At 45.5% G+C, this 13,483-nt stretch overlaps 1 protein-coding gene across 6 annotated transcripts in view; it reads right to left on the reverse strand.

Annotated features, from left to right (window-relative positions):
• Window positions 1–973: 973 nt before the first annotated feature.
• LOC101173107 (serine/threonine-protein phosphatase 2A 56 kDa regulatory subunit epsilon isoform) overlaps window positions 974–13,483 on the reverse strand; it is a 49,012-nt gene continuing 36,502 nt past the window's right edge. For all 6 annotated transcript variants that reach the window (XM_023952059.1, XM_023952060.1, XM_023952058.1 and 3 more), the window contains 12 exons: window positions 9,851–10,047; window positions 7,442–7,543; window positions 7,256–7,348; window positions 7,031–7,161; window positions 6,700–6,759; window positions 6,504–6,612; window positions 6,337–6,390; window positions 5,007–5,057; window positions 4,816–4,935; window positions 4,610–4,737; window positions 4,260–4,361; window positions 974–2,760 (listed from right to left, as the gene is read on the reverse strand). In XM_023952059.1, coding sequence (XP_023807827.1) covers window positions 2,661–2,760; window positions 4,260–4,361; window positions 4,610–4,737; window positions 4,816–4,935; window positions 5,007–5,057; window positions 6,337–6,390; window positions 6,504–6,612; window positions 6,700–6,759; window positions 7,031–7,161; window positions 7,256–7,348; window positions 7,442–7,543; window positions 9,851–10,047 — 1,247 coding nt within the window. In that variant the 3' untranslated portion in view covers window positions 974–2,660. The remainder of the gene's footprint in view (window positions 2,761–4,259; window positions 4,362–4,609; window positions 4,738–4,815; window positions 4,936–5,006; window positions 5,058–6,336; window positions 6,391–6,503; window positions 6,613–6,699; window positions 6,760–7,030; window positions 7,162–7,255; window positions 7,349–7,441; window positions 7,544–9,850; window positions 10,048–13,483) is intronic.

Below are 13,483 nucleotides of genomic sequence, written 5' to 3' on the forward strand. Positions count from 1 at the left end.
GGGTCTAGATGACCCAACTCCCAATGTTAAAGTGCTTAGGATAGCACGGACCCCCTCCGATGAAAATGGTGTTTTTATCATGTTCTTGTGGCTTTTCTCTACATGATGGAGGACTTGTATAAAGAAAATTAGGCTTCAAATTTAATTTCTGAGTATCTCTTTATTCAAATTGTTGTGAATCAGGGGCAGAAACAAAACAAATAAAGCAAAGCCGTTTGAAAAAGATTGTATTTGATGCGCCGGGTGGGTCACAAGCTGCCTGCTCCGCTCCATTCCGATTCATTTGCTTCGTTTTCCTGGTCTGAGCTGGCATCTGGATCTAAACTGAACGTTCGGACAGCTCCGACACTGCTCGCCGTATTTGTTGACCCGGCAATGTTAGGTTGGGGTGGGAGGACTGAAAGGTAGCAGGAGAGGCTATGAACAGTTCCACCCACAACTTAGAGGGGATTTCTGTTGAACTCCTGCCGCTCTGCAGAAACTATGTCCTAGCATAGAACACAGGTTTTGATTAGGGCTAAAATAGAATAATTATAAATAAAAGACCACTTTTACAATATATCAAAGAAAAGATGAGAGTGGGTCTCTAAATCTTAAACTGGGGGGAGTTAAGGAGAGTTATTCTTATTAAAATCTGTTTTTCTGAAGTTCAATTAAGGGATTGTTGTCAGTTTCAGTTAATTTCAGGTAAGATCTGAAGTTTCTACTGACAAGAGACCTACACTTATCACCAAGCTTCCACTACCGTGCTTTATATAAAGACGATATTTCCTATTTGGAATATCTCAAACATTCTGCTGCAAATCTTGTCACCTTAAAAAAAAGGAGAAAGTTTCTGAATTTCATTGCAAAATAAAAACTATATTATTTTCATCTGAATTTTGACCAAAACTCCAGAATGAGTAGAAAAGGACAAAGACTGTTCAACCAGCAATGAAAGAAATTCAGCATCTGGGCTTTATCACAAAAACAGTTTAATTTAATATCTCTTTATTTTTTTTTAAAATAATTAAACATTTGTATTTATCCAACCCTTTATCTGTTTCCAGCTTTAAATCAGGTCATTTCTGGACCATTCTGAAGCTCCTTTCATGTGTGGGGGGTGGGTGGGGGTACACACCGCCTGCAAGGTCAAAGCAAATAAAAAATAAAAATAAAAAAAAACGAGACAAAAAACTTCCTGTCCCTCTGAAACGCCCCCCGCCGAACCCGTCACTCCTCTTTAAAAAAAAAAAGTATATATTCAAATGTGAAAAAAGGTTTTCCAAAAATATTCAAACTAAAAGAAAAAAAAATGGAGGAGTGAGACTAACGAAGAGGGAGGGGGGCACTATCTTAAATACCAGGAAGTCTTGTTCCATAATACCTCTGTATATACTGACACTCCTCTCCTACGCAACAACATTGGCTAAAGTACTACAAGATACAAGATTATCAGATTACTGCATTCAATACCAGAGTACAGGTCCTGCGCCACAGCAGCGCCCCCTGCAGGACAACAGCGTGGGGGAGGGAGCAGAGGAGGGCTCCTGTCCGGAGGAGGAAGATTCGGCTCCTCTGAGGTTCTGTCAGAGTTTGAGGTGTTGTTACAGCGGAACGGCACCAGTGCCAGACTGCTACCAGCGACCCCGGCGGGCGGGCGAGGGAGGGAGGGAGGGAGGGAGGGAGGGAGGGAGGGGGGCAGAAACGAACAAAAGAGGAAAAGCAACAACAACAGACATGGAGGGGAAGGAGTGTGTTCACCTGCAGCATGCTCCCTTCATTTTGGCTTCATTCCAGAATTTTGGAGGAATTTGGGGACTAAAGCCCATGTTCCAACTGATTCTACTGAAAATTCAAACAAAGTTATAAACTTTGGAAGTTTTTTATTTCCTGGAAAAAGTAACTGATTCGATTCTGGGATCCAGACATCCAAGTGACCTCCCTTTGACCCGCATCTCACTGTTGGCTGGGGGTCTGCTTTGTGGTGGGGGCCACATCCAAGCAGGAACATTTCTGAAGCCATGTTGGAATCTCCAGATCACAGAGTGGGGGGGCTAAAAAAACGAGCTGGATCTGCGGCCAGGCGCACGGGCATGGAAGCACACTCCAACCTCACACCGGACCGACAATCTCCATTTGTTCAGACAGGAAACACGGGGGTGGGGGTGGGGGGTGGGGGGGGGGTGATGCAGGGGACTGCAGTGAAGAGGAGCGTGAAGCCTTCTTCCGTTGTGTTGGTCGCTGTTCCCCTCGTCTAACACGCCACCCAGACGGGTTGGAGCCCCTCCCACACAAGTCATTTTCTCATTTTCTATTTTTTTTTTCCTTTTTTATTATTATTGTTGTCTTGTTTCTCCTTTTTGCAATAATATCAGTTTAGGGAAGAAAGAAAATAATTATTTACAGTGCTGTTGAAATAATGAAAACAGATGTGGTGAATCTACTGTAAAGTAAGTCGCACAAACACAAGAGAGAAAAAAATAAACCGAAAACAAACAAAAACATGAACAGTTAAGAAACCAGCGGGCGCTCGGAGGATCCGGAGGCGGCGGCCCGCCTCGGAGCTCTGCGCAGACATGGCTGATGTGGAGGGCAGGGGGGGCGGCTCAGGGCGGGGGCAGCTGGGTGTGGGAGGGGGGACTGGGCTGGGGTGGGCGGGGGGCACAACGCTGTCTCTGTTAAGTTGGGATGATCCCATCACTCCTAAGGCCCCGCTTCAGCTCCAGATCCTCCAGCTTCTTCCACAGCTCCTCGCGCTCCTTCTCCTTCTTCTTCTCCCTGAAACAGAACCAGAGGACCGTTAGAGGCGCCGGCAGAACCCCCCATCTGCGGGTTCTCCTCCGGTCCCTATCCCACTCCTGCTGTTGTGAAAAGAGGCGTGGCCAAGATCAGAGATAACCGAGCGTTAAACGTGAGCGTAAAAAAATACAAATCTGCAGCCGATCTGTCGGCTGAAAACTGTTTCCTGAACTCGGCAGAAGCAGACACAGAAGACGCTCATCAAGCAGGAACATCTGCAGGATCAACTTTGGTTCGTCAGATTCAGTTTGAAGCTCATCTCAGGCTCTGGGTTCAGAGCGTTCAGATGATCTGAAGGAAATGATCTAGCAGACTGATGCAGCCTTGATTGAATAGAGAGAGCTGCATGAGTGCAGCGAGGCTGAGACAAGGCGCCCAGAAAACGTAGAGTTGACAGGCCGACACAGACGCGGGAACATTCTCAAACTTTAGTCTGGATTGAAATTCTTCTCATCCCAAAGTCAGGACTTAGGCCAGCAGTGATACCAACTTTAGCTGCGATTACACGGACAAAGGTAATCGGAATGAAGGCGTGATGTAAACACGCCGTTTGGCATACTCCGGCGCAGGCAGTAGTGTGACGCTCCAGAGAAGGCTGTTGAGCACGAACAGCACCAGCCGGCTGCTCCGCGTGAGCTAACCGTGTTTCTGAGAAGAGCAGTCAGATTAGTAGCTTCGTCTTTGCAGGCAGGGGAGGGCATTTTGTTCTGATGGGCGCTCCGGAGGAGGCTTCAGACCGCAGTCCGTCCGGCTGCTCTGCATAAGCGAGCTGCCAAACTCAGGAGGACCGTGTCTGTACGCTAACGGAAGCATCCGCTAACGGAGTCCTGAGAAACCGTGTAAACAATCATGTGAATTTGTGTTTCCACAATAAAGACTGATGGAATTCCCACATTTTACGGTGCAGCTTCTTCCGGCTCCGTTCTGCCAAGAATAAATCACGGATTAAAAGAAATGATGAGCGAACAGGATCGCAATTGTCGTCGTAACAATAAAAGCACGTTTAGAGGATCGCTCTATGCCGCGTATCTTATAATGGGAAAAGGTTTTTCTGGGCCCCATGTACACAGTTCAGTTCTAATCCAACCTTTTATCCGATCAAAGATATTTGGCACCCTGACTCTGTGACGACCTGTGTGTAACAAAAGACCACACAGCACCAGACCAATCCTACAGGACCCCGGGACACAGGACGAGCAAAGGAGAAAACAGGGGAGGACAAACAGAGACTGTCTGAGAATCTAAACACCTGAATTAGTGGTTTAAATAAAGACCACAGCTTTTCGACCAGTTTCCTGAAGAAACTCTCACATTCAGACCACTCAAATGAGCGCTTTTATTCTGGAGACTTTCTGGTTTGTTCACAGCCTTCCTCAGAGCTGCTGTGCACGTAAGTGCGTGCACGTATCGGGGATCCTCAGAGCACAGCCAGACCTGATCTGATGGAGAAGAGCGGCTGCAGGCGGATGAAGGCTTACCGCTGGCGATCCGACTTGTAGGTGGCGGTGAGTTCATCAAATAAGGTACTGTTCATCTCCATGAAGGCCTTCAGCACGTTGTAGACCAGCGCCACGATGGCCCTGGGGAGGAGGGGGGGCTTTAGCTTCAATTGTTTAGGCTTTACAATCATCAGTTCAAAAGTATTTGAAGCTGCTAAATCACTAAAATCCCTCAAGCTTTTTCTGGTCTGCACATCCCAGTTTGCCGGAGGCGGCGTCACGTTCAATAGGAGGACCCCGACTTTCCCGTCAAACCTCAGAGGACACGTCAGCTTTTTAAAGTGCCCCCAAAGGTCAGAGAACAGCCCCCCGACTCCTGAAGGACTCACGGGTTCCAGTGTTCTTTGGAGATCCTGTAGAGGCTGGAGAACATGATGGGGAGGATGACGCTGGAGTTCTCCTCGATCAGACTCATGATGTATTCGTTGTTCCAGTAGTACAGAGCTCGCTCTGCCACCTGCAGACACAGAGCCCAAACAGTCACACCTCCCATTAATGGCAGGCAGCAGGCCCTCAGGGGGGGGGCATCACCGACCTGGAAGTGCGGGCTGGACACACATCTGGAGATCTGCTTGAAGAGAGGCTCCTGAATCTTGACGAACTGCGTGGGCTCAATGACATCCAGGATCTCCTCAAGCTCCCCCAGAAACATCACCTGAACAGCAGGAAGCGGAGGCTTACATGGGGTTCAAACGCAGCCCACACTCCAGCACAAACACGCCATACCTCTTTTTGACTGCAGGTTTTGGGCCAGAACTTCAGTAAGCCTCTGATGACCTGAGGGTGAGAAGCAGGATGAGACTCAAACTCGGGTCTTTGGCCGGTTCAGTTTCGTGTTCCTCCAGAAAACCTAAACCCAGGTAGTCTGCATCTGTGTCTACCGTTGCCTGGACGACCATTTTCTTCCAATGGCGTCCCGACAACGGTCATCACATTGGGGTTCTGGTTGTTCGTGTTTTTTTTGTCTTTCAGAGGGCGCCTTAGCACATCCTCGTTTGGTTTGCACGTGATTTGGCTACAGTTTTTCTTCCTGGCGTGACTCAATCCTGGTCTGTCGCTAATCGGTCTGCCTGATCAGTCCCACACATCGGCCCAAATCTGTCGCTAACATTGCCACAGTTAAGCAATCTGAATTAGATTAGCTCCTGTAAATTGTACGCTTGTTGTTCCAAAATTGTAAAACTTGTAATGCATTACTAAAAAATAGAAGGAACAACAAAAACAAGATAAGCTGCTGGTAGCATTTCCCGCCAGTTTGAGTTGATTAAACAGCAGAGAGTATCCCCTGACTGGATTCCAGCTCCATGAAATCAAAGAACGTCACCTAAATGCAACACTACAATCATACATTGTTGTCATCAAAGACAATGACCATCCTAATGTATGATAGAATGACAGCCACGCGGAGTCATTCTCTCTCATTATTTTTTATGTGTTGGCAAAGGGAAAAGAAAAAGTGAACACATTTTCCTCTGAGGACATGCCCCCGGGGCTGCTGCAGCCGCTTTTGCCGTTAACAACGCACCTGTGAAGATAACGTGTCAGTAAGTGTGCGGCCCTCGTTGACGGAGGAGTAAACCGTTCTAAAGGAAATAGTAAAAGAAAACGTGTGCGGTAAAAATCGGTTGTGCGGTCCACCTTTGCACGTGTGCAGTAAGGATCCTGCAGTCCTGATCCAGAACTCTTCTTTCGTTTATTTATCAACATTAAAATAAACTTATTCATTATTATGAGGTTTTTATTATTGTTGACATCTCCAGAGGTGTGGTGACTGGTCAGGGGCGTAAAACGCTTTAGCGGAAGAAGACGCACATTTCTCGCATGCGGCGAGTAGCCGTTACAGATCGGGAGGCAGACACTTGGAAGCATTGGAGAGCGCCCCCATGTGGTTACAGTAAACCCCTGCAGGCATGACCCGGTTGGAACTGCTGGGCCCGGTTCTGGTTATTTGCATTTATGTGGATATCAAAACAAACAAACATTTTGTCCCCTGACTAAGTTACAAGCAATAATCTTTTTATTGTTCTGCAGAAACTCTACAGCAATGGAGGCTTACCGGTTCTGTTAATGTTGGGTCTTTCTCTAAGAACTGTACAATGCAATAAGCCAACTGCAGAAGAACAGAGAGAAAGGTGAGGGTCAGAACAGACTTAACAAACCCACAGCGGCGCTGATTCACAAACATTCGGGGGGTGGGGCTTTAACCCGGCATCAGACACCTACCTGTGCATGGAAGAGGGACAGACTCCGGACAGTATGGAGCGGGATCAACACTTTGACCAGAAACTGTTTATGCTCCGCTTTCAGAGGCAGCGCAAACCCATTGATTATACTGAGAGAGAGGAGGAGAGGACGTGAGTTCAACGCCACAAAATGGAGAAGAATTCTGTCAGGGAGGAACCGAAGTGCCTCCACATACCTCCCCAGGATCTCCAGCAACTCGGCCACCCCGTTGAAGTGCTCCGTCTCATAAACAAAACTGCAGACAAAAGAGAAGAAGCTCATAAAGCGGCAGAAACAAACTACAAGCTGTGAGGGAGCAGCGATGTGCTGCACTCGTCTGTGAGCCATCCACCCTGGCTTTCTGTGTTCTCCTGGTGCTGTGAGGGTTTCTGTTCAAGTACCGAAAAGTGGCAGAGGTTCTGCATGGACGTTTGTGAACTGGAGAGCATGAAAGCTCAGCCTCTGTGGTGGTGACAGTCACACAAACGCAGACATCCAAAGATCTAGTTGGTTCTGCCAAAACTCACCGTAGAAAAATATTATTGATCTGTTTTCGTATAAAAGCCCTCAGCCCCAGGAATTTGCCGTAGATTCTATGCAAGACCGTCTTCAGATAGTCTCTCTCTCGAGGATCCTCGCTGTCAAACAACTCCAAGAGCTGCGGAAACCAGAGGGGAAGAGAAGACGGCAGCAGGTCAGACCACCGGCAGGAAGAAGATGTGGTCAGAGGACGGCTGAGGAGACAAACTCACCTGGAGGACAAACTTCTGGTCTATGTACTTTTTGGCAATGCTGGGCTGGAATTCCTGACTCTCCAGGAACCGGATGAAGAACTCATAAACCAACTGGAGGCAGAAAGAAGACAGGGACCTTTAACCACTCTCACCTGAACGCCATCACTGCGAGTTTACGGTCACTCCCACGCATGCAGACTTTACCTGTAGGTGTGGCCAGGACGCCTCCAGCGTGGGCTCATCTTCCTCGGGGTCGAACTCGTTACTGTCACTGGGCGGAAGGGTTCGGAAAATGTTCTGAGAGACCTGAAAAACACGAGAGGTTCTTCAGCGCAGTGAACAGCAGGGGGCGACACTGATGCTGATGTTTTACTACGTCTTAGCTCCTCGTGGCGGTGAGTTCAGAAAACGTAACCAGAAGGTAGCGAGTTCCAGAGAAGCCGCAATGACCACATGGTCACGGAACGACGGCTTCTAGAAACCAAACGTCCAGAAAGGACTCAACAGGTTTCTGATAGAGCAGGTCCAGAAGATCTATTGAAGCCCTAAAGACAGCCTGGTTGACAGTCAGAGCTGTGTTTCTGAGCAGGTCTGAATCTGCATGAGAGCCTTCCTCTGCCTCTTTACATGTTCACACCACAACGCCTTACATTCTCATCAAAAAGACGGAGCAGAAAGTCAGACGGTGAGCCTCCCAGCAGCACCGCTCACTCAGACAGTTGGACCTGATGATGGAAGACAAACTGCAGCGGATTGTGGGAAAAAAGCATTGTAGTGGACTGAGTTGGGCTGGGAGGCTGTTGGGGTTCCGCTAATGTCCGGAGCTCATTGAATGCATCATGGTGAGATGTTTGTTGGCCCTTCTGTCATTCTGGTGCATGAGACAACATTAAGGCGTCTGAGGAGCGCTGCTCCAGTTATAAATAAAAAATAAACATTTCTGCTGCTGTTCCGTACTATTCTAGTGGTAACGTTTAAAGAAGAAATAGCTGTTATGGTGAAAAATTGGCTTCCTGAAAAAGAAAAAAGGTCATTTCGAAATGGGGGGGGGCATTTAGGATTTTTAGTCATTGCCAAACAAGATAATTTAACATTGAATAGTTAACATTTGCAAAGTGAGAGAAATAAATTTTCTTGGGGTTATCTAGAAAAAATGTAAATCTCAAGTTCAAGTGGATCTAAAGTGGATCAGGACATCCCTAATATTAACCACGATGCATTTCAGGCCCCAGCTTTGACAATAGGTTAAATCCTTTTGCATAAGGGTGTAAAGATTAATCAATTTATAATCCTACAACTGTCTGAGGCAAGTGTTAGATCACATCGACCGATACTATTATAAAAACATTTCAAAATGAAATAGATTGACCTATATGGCAGGTTTATTTTACTAGAACATAAAAGCAGGCAGCAGGGATACAGGGATGATTCATTCTTGTTCACCTGTTTGTAAACATTTAATTTACGGCCAGAATCTGGAAAACTTCCCCTGCACGGTTCAGGACCAGTTATTTCTCTCCGAGTCGCACCGGTTGAAGTTTGGGCTAAAAATGTCCAAGATCGATCTTAGGTCACTGAATCGGAACGCACAAAAAGAACCAATATGACTATGAATCAGATCAGCAAACGAAATCTGAGTCGAATCGTTCAAATGAACCGTTACAGCCCTATTTTTGAGGCATTTCTTTAAAAGTCAGAGCAGTTCCTGCAGGACTTCATGGAGCTCCTTGTGAAGGTTAAGACACAGACTTAACGTTCTAGGGCAGCACGATATGAGGAAAACTCGCAATATCAGGGATAAATATTGCGATTACTATATAAACGTAGATACATGAAAAAATAGCAAAACAATTTAAAAAAGTCATTTCCATTTTAGTTTAAATCAAAGTCAACATCACTTAAACTCCACATGAACCTCATCTGCATAGGAGTCCAACATCTAACATGAAAGGGCTGCATCTGATTGGTCAATGATGTAACGGAGTCAAATGCATTAAGGGATTTATTTGATTCGTTAAATACTTCAAGCCGCCATTAGATTGTCTTAGCACATTTAAGGTTGCCATTTATCCCACGTTTGCGATATGCGTATTGCACAGCTTGATATCGCGATAACGATAAATGTGCGATTTATTGTGCTGGTCTATAACATTCCTTTAAAACCACACCGCAAACAACTTGACAGTAAGGTCATTTGTGGAGCTTTCAGCTGATGTCTGCAGGTCCTGACAAAGCGCTGTGGTGTAGCAAGGACTCCAAAGGCGTGGAGAAGCAGAGAGCAAATGCTCAAGACACTTTATTGAATGTCTGTATGAAAGCAGCTACTGTTTCTATTCCTGTTCAACCAATGTGCGTCTTTATCGGAGACCTCCCAATAATCGAATAGAATCTGGCAGAAGCACAGGTCCGAAGCAGAGACTGGTGTCTGAAGTGACAGATGGAGCAGAAAACGCTCCATTAATGCACCTTTTGTGTCCCAAATGCCAGTGCTGCGAACGCTGGGGTTAGCGGCTTCACAAACTGGTTTGTGTGCAGCTTGAATACATTCAGGATGGATCTAAATATCATAAAGGTGTTGAATTGGGGTTGAGGGCATGTTGACCCCCCGCTTACCATCTTGACGACCTCTGGGTAGGCCTGCTCTGTCAGGTAGCCCCGGCTGACGGTCACATAGTCCACCAGCTCGTTGAGAGTGGAGCGCTTGTACTCCTTCATCTTGAGGTCTGACAGTGTGTCCATGAAGTCAAAGACAGTACAGCACTGCTGCAGCTTCTTCAGGAACAGCTCCGGCTGCTCCACCCCCGGCACGTCTGCACACACAAACCACACTCGGTCAGCAGAGGGCAGAGAAAGCACCAGTGTACTCCATTTCATAAAAACGATCAAAGCTTCTGCCTGATGTTTGGGGGAATCTAAGTTTTCTCTGGTTTTCTGAGGCACACCTGACATCACAGAACCATGTCTTTATGGCCTCAATCAACTGTGCTAAACCTCATGAGAACGAAAGACTTAAATACTGCAGCTGAAGATCTGCTTCATTCCACCAAGTTCTGTTTCCAGTCCTGCAGACAAAACTTAAAAAGAGCCATAGAGGAACAACAACCCAGATGTTCACGTCTGACTCTCATCATCTGGACCAGAGACTTCAAATCCAGAGGAATTCCAGGCTCATCGCCGTGAAACATTCAACATAGAAGCAAACTGTCAATTCAAATCATTCATTTTTGTTATTCCACTTATAGAATGGGGTTTCTCAAACCTAGAAAAGCTGATTATATTAGAATAAATACAGAAGAACATTTGATTTACTGATATGAAGAACATATGAAGGTCAAATCAAACGTTGTGAGGCTTTCCTGCCTTGTTCATGATTAGCAGCATGAACTAGAATGAGCATGAGCATGCATCAAAACACTAACAAAACACTGAGGCTGAAATGCAGTGTTCCCTCGTTTGTCGCCGGAGTTCCGTTTCAACAACAACCTAACGAAAGGTGAAACCCGCAGAGTAGGATTACAGATGTTTTAAGGCTGTAAACTCTTCACTACATGCTTCATAAACATTTCTCAGACAGACATGGACATTCTCAAACTTTTCTCTCGTGTTTAAACTCAAAGTTCAAACCTTTATAGAAACATAAGTCCAGTATTATAGAATGAATAAGATCTGATCTCGATCAAAGATGAATGCAAATGTGGCAAATTGAATCCGTCATGTACAGAAGAGGAGGCACAGAGGAATTTAATTGACACGGTCAACAGCCAATCAGGACGCAGAACCCTGTCTGCAGTTAAAAACAAGTCATGCAAAATTGCACTGACAAAAATCCACAAAACAGTGCGACTGAAAGGTTAACCGCGGTATAGCGAGGGAATTCTGTAAACTACAGCACTGCACTAACCTGCCAATAACAGTCATGAGTTTAGAGTGGAGCAGCTGTCTGTATTCTGTGCAGATCAATAATCTGTTCTCAATTTTAGTGTCAGTTTTTTTTCCTTCCTTTATGCTCATTGCCACAGCTTCTCTAATATAGAAAGTATGCCCCCGTTAATCAGAAACCAGAGAAACCCCTCCTGGTCTGTTGATGCAGGTTAGAGTCCAGCGCCCTCGCCTGGACTGGCGACACCACTGCACGTTACAGAGGAGGGATAAAGATGGTGAATTCAGTGACACTAGATATCCCGGAACGATGGATGTTGATGGTTCACATCCCCGGTCTGAAGTCTGCATCAGGGCGTTCTTCACACACCTTAGTCCCTCCCATAAAACAGGACTCTGTTCAACCTTTGAACGCACCCTTTGGAAAGGCTTCTGCTGCTGCCCCGCCTCACGTTGATACAGCAGGCATAAATGATGTCAATCTGCTAGCTTTTTGCACATTAACATACCCATCATGCCTATGGATTGTGAAACAGATGCATGATGGGTGTGTCGGCACAGGCTGTAATATTTTATGCTCCAACAACTGTGATAATAAAAGACTCGTTTCCAGTAAAGCCCTCACAGAATGATAAAAGCCACAGTCATGAAGACCAGAAGGAGGTCCAAGTTTAGAGATTTAGCCTGGAAGCTGAACATTGACTGGATCTCTTCCTCAACGGTCAAGTTTGCTGGTTTAGACTCAACCTTGGCGTTCCTGTGGAAGGTACATAGCAGAAGAAAAAGATAACCAAGTGAAACTAAAATGCAGACCAAACACTCCCTTCTCTGTAACTCTATTTCCATGAAAACACCTGAAAGGTGAAGTGAAAGAGGCCAAGGCCATTAGCTCCATGAACGCTCTGCAAACAGGAACCAGAACACAAGGAACCCAAAGGATCCACTGTAGATCACCACAGGAAACTGGTTCAGGTCTCAACCAGAAGCCTTAGGGTCGGGTGTGTTCAGAATGAAAACGTCAGTTTTCAGTTCTTAATTTGAACCATGCATTTGGTCTGTATTCAGAATGCCTTTGAACTTGACCGAACCAAAGTTTGTAAACAAAACCACGTGACTGAAGATCTCTTAGTTAGAAATGACAAAAATGTGGGTGGTCCTTCCTTATGCAGCCTTACAAAAATAAAAAAGTGTTTGTGAGAAACTCTAAATTAATTATTTGGCAGAGAATTGTGCACATACCTGTGCTCTGTTGTTGCTCTTTTACTCAAGACCCATGAGGTTTCTTAATGTTACACACTCTCCAATGCTAATGCACGACTCTCTTCGTTTATCACGGCTGTGTGCAGTAAGCTGTGCTTCATTACTAGAAGTGCCAGAAGCTCGATTCAGGCTGGACTTGTCCCATTGCGCCCAGAGTATCTGTCGCCATGAGAGCATGAACAGCCTTAAAGGAAGCTATTATTAGACAGATAATCACACAGGGTGCAGTAAGCCATTCACAGAGAGCACTGGAGCAGATTCCATAGCAAAGACCAAGGTGGGCAATGTGAGCCCAGCTAACTACAGTTTGTGAAACAGCAGATGCCGGTTGAAGTAAAAACATAGATAAAAAGTGAGAAGCCCCACCCAAAAGAGAGACACCCTGTTGGCCTGAACCCAACATATGAAGAATGCTGAGCTCACAAATGCACACTTTTTCAAATCTGCTCCTGATTCACAATGATATGAATAAAGAAATACCCAAAAATGCAATTTTAAGCTTAATTTAGATTCACAATCCGCAGTGTTTCTTTTTTTAACTGTCAAATTTAAAGGCAAAGTTAAGAAAACGTGTAGAAGGTCCATTACATCCTATTTTAAGGCATCACTGACAGATATCAGCTTCCTAAGTCACATTTTTATTGGTTATCTAGTACTTTACTAGAACACCAACGCTGTCAGATTCACTGCTGTGAATAAATACCAGGAGATTCTTTGAAAGGGTCAATAAAAACTTCCATCAGTCAGATCAGAGGTCAACACATCTACAAATTCTTTTTACAGCTTATCGTCTACAGCTGACAGTACCAACACACTTTGAGCATTTACAATCCATTTAACAAAGAATCGTTATTTAGGGGAAAATTGAGGGAAAAGGCTGCAGTGCAGTTCAATACAAATACAGAGTGCAGTTCATCTTTGTTTACTAAGTCCAGTTCATTTGATGAAAAAACCCTTTAAAGAACAAGACAAACAACAAATCTGTGAAAAAGCCACAAAGGAGAGAAAGAACGCCCTGCTAGCAGAACCTGAGCAGAAACAGAACCAGGAGCAGAACCGGGCACACTGACTGGCAAGTGAATAAGAAAACATTAAGCAGACACTAAG

Source organism: Oryzias latipes, chromosome 22, assembly GCF_002234675.1.
Source record: "Oryzias latipes chromosome 22, ASM223467v1".
NCBI classification, from domain to species: Eukaryota; Metazoa; Chordata; class Actinopteri; order Beloniformes; family Adrianichthyidae; genus Oryzias; species Oryzias latipes.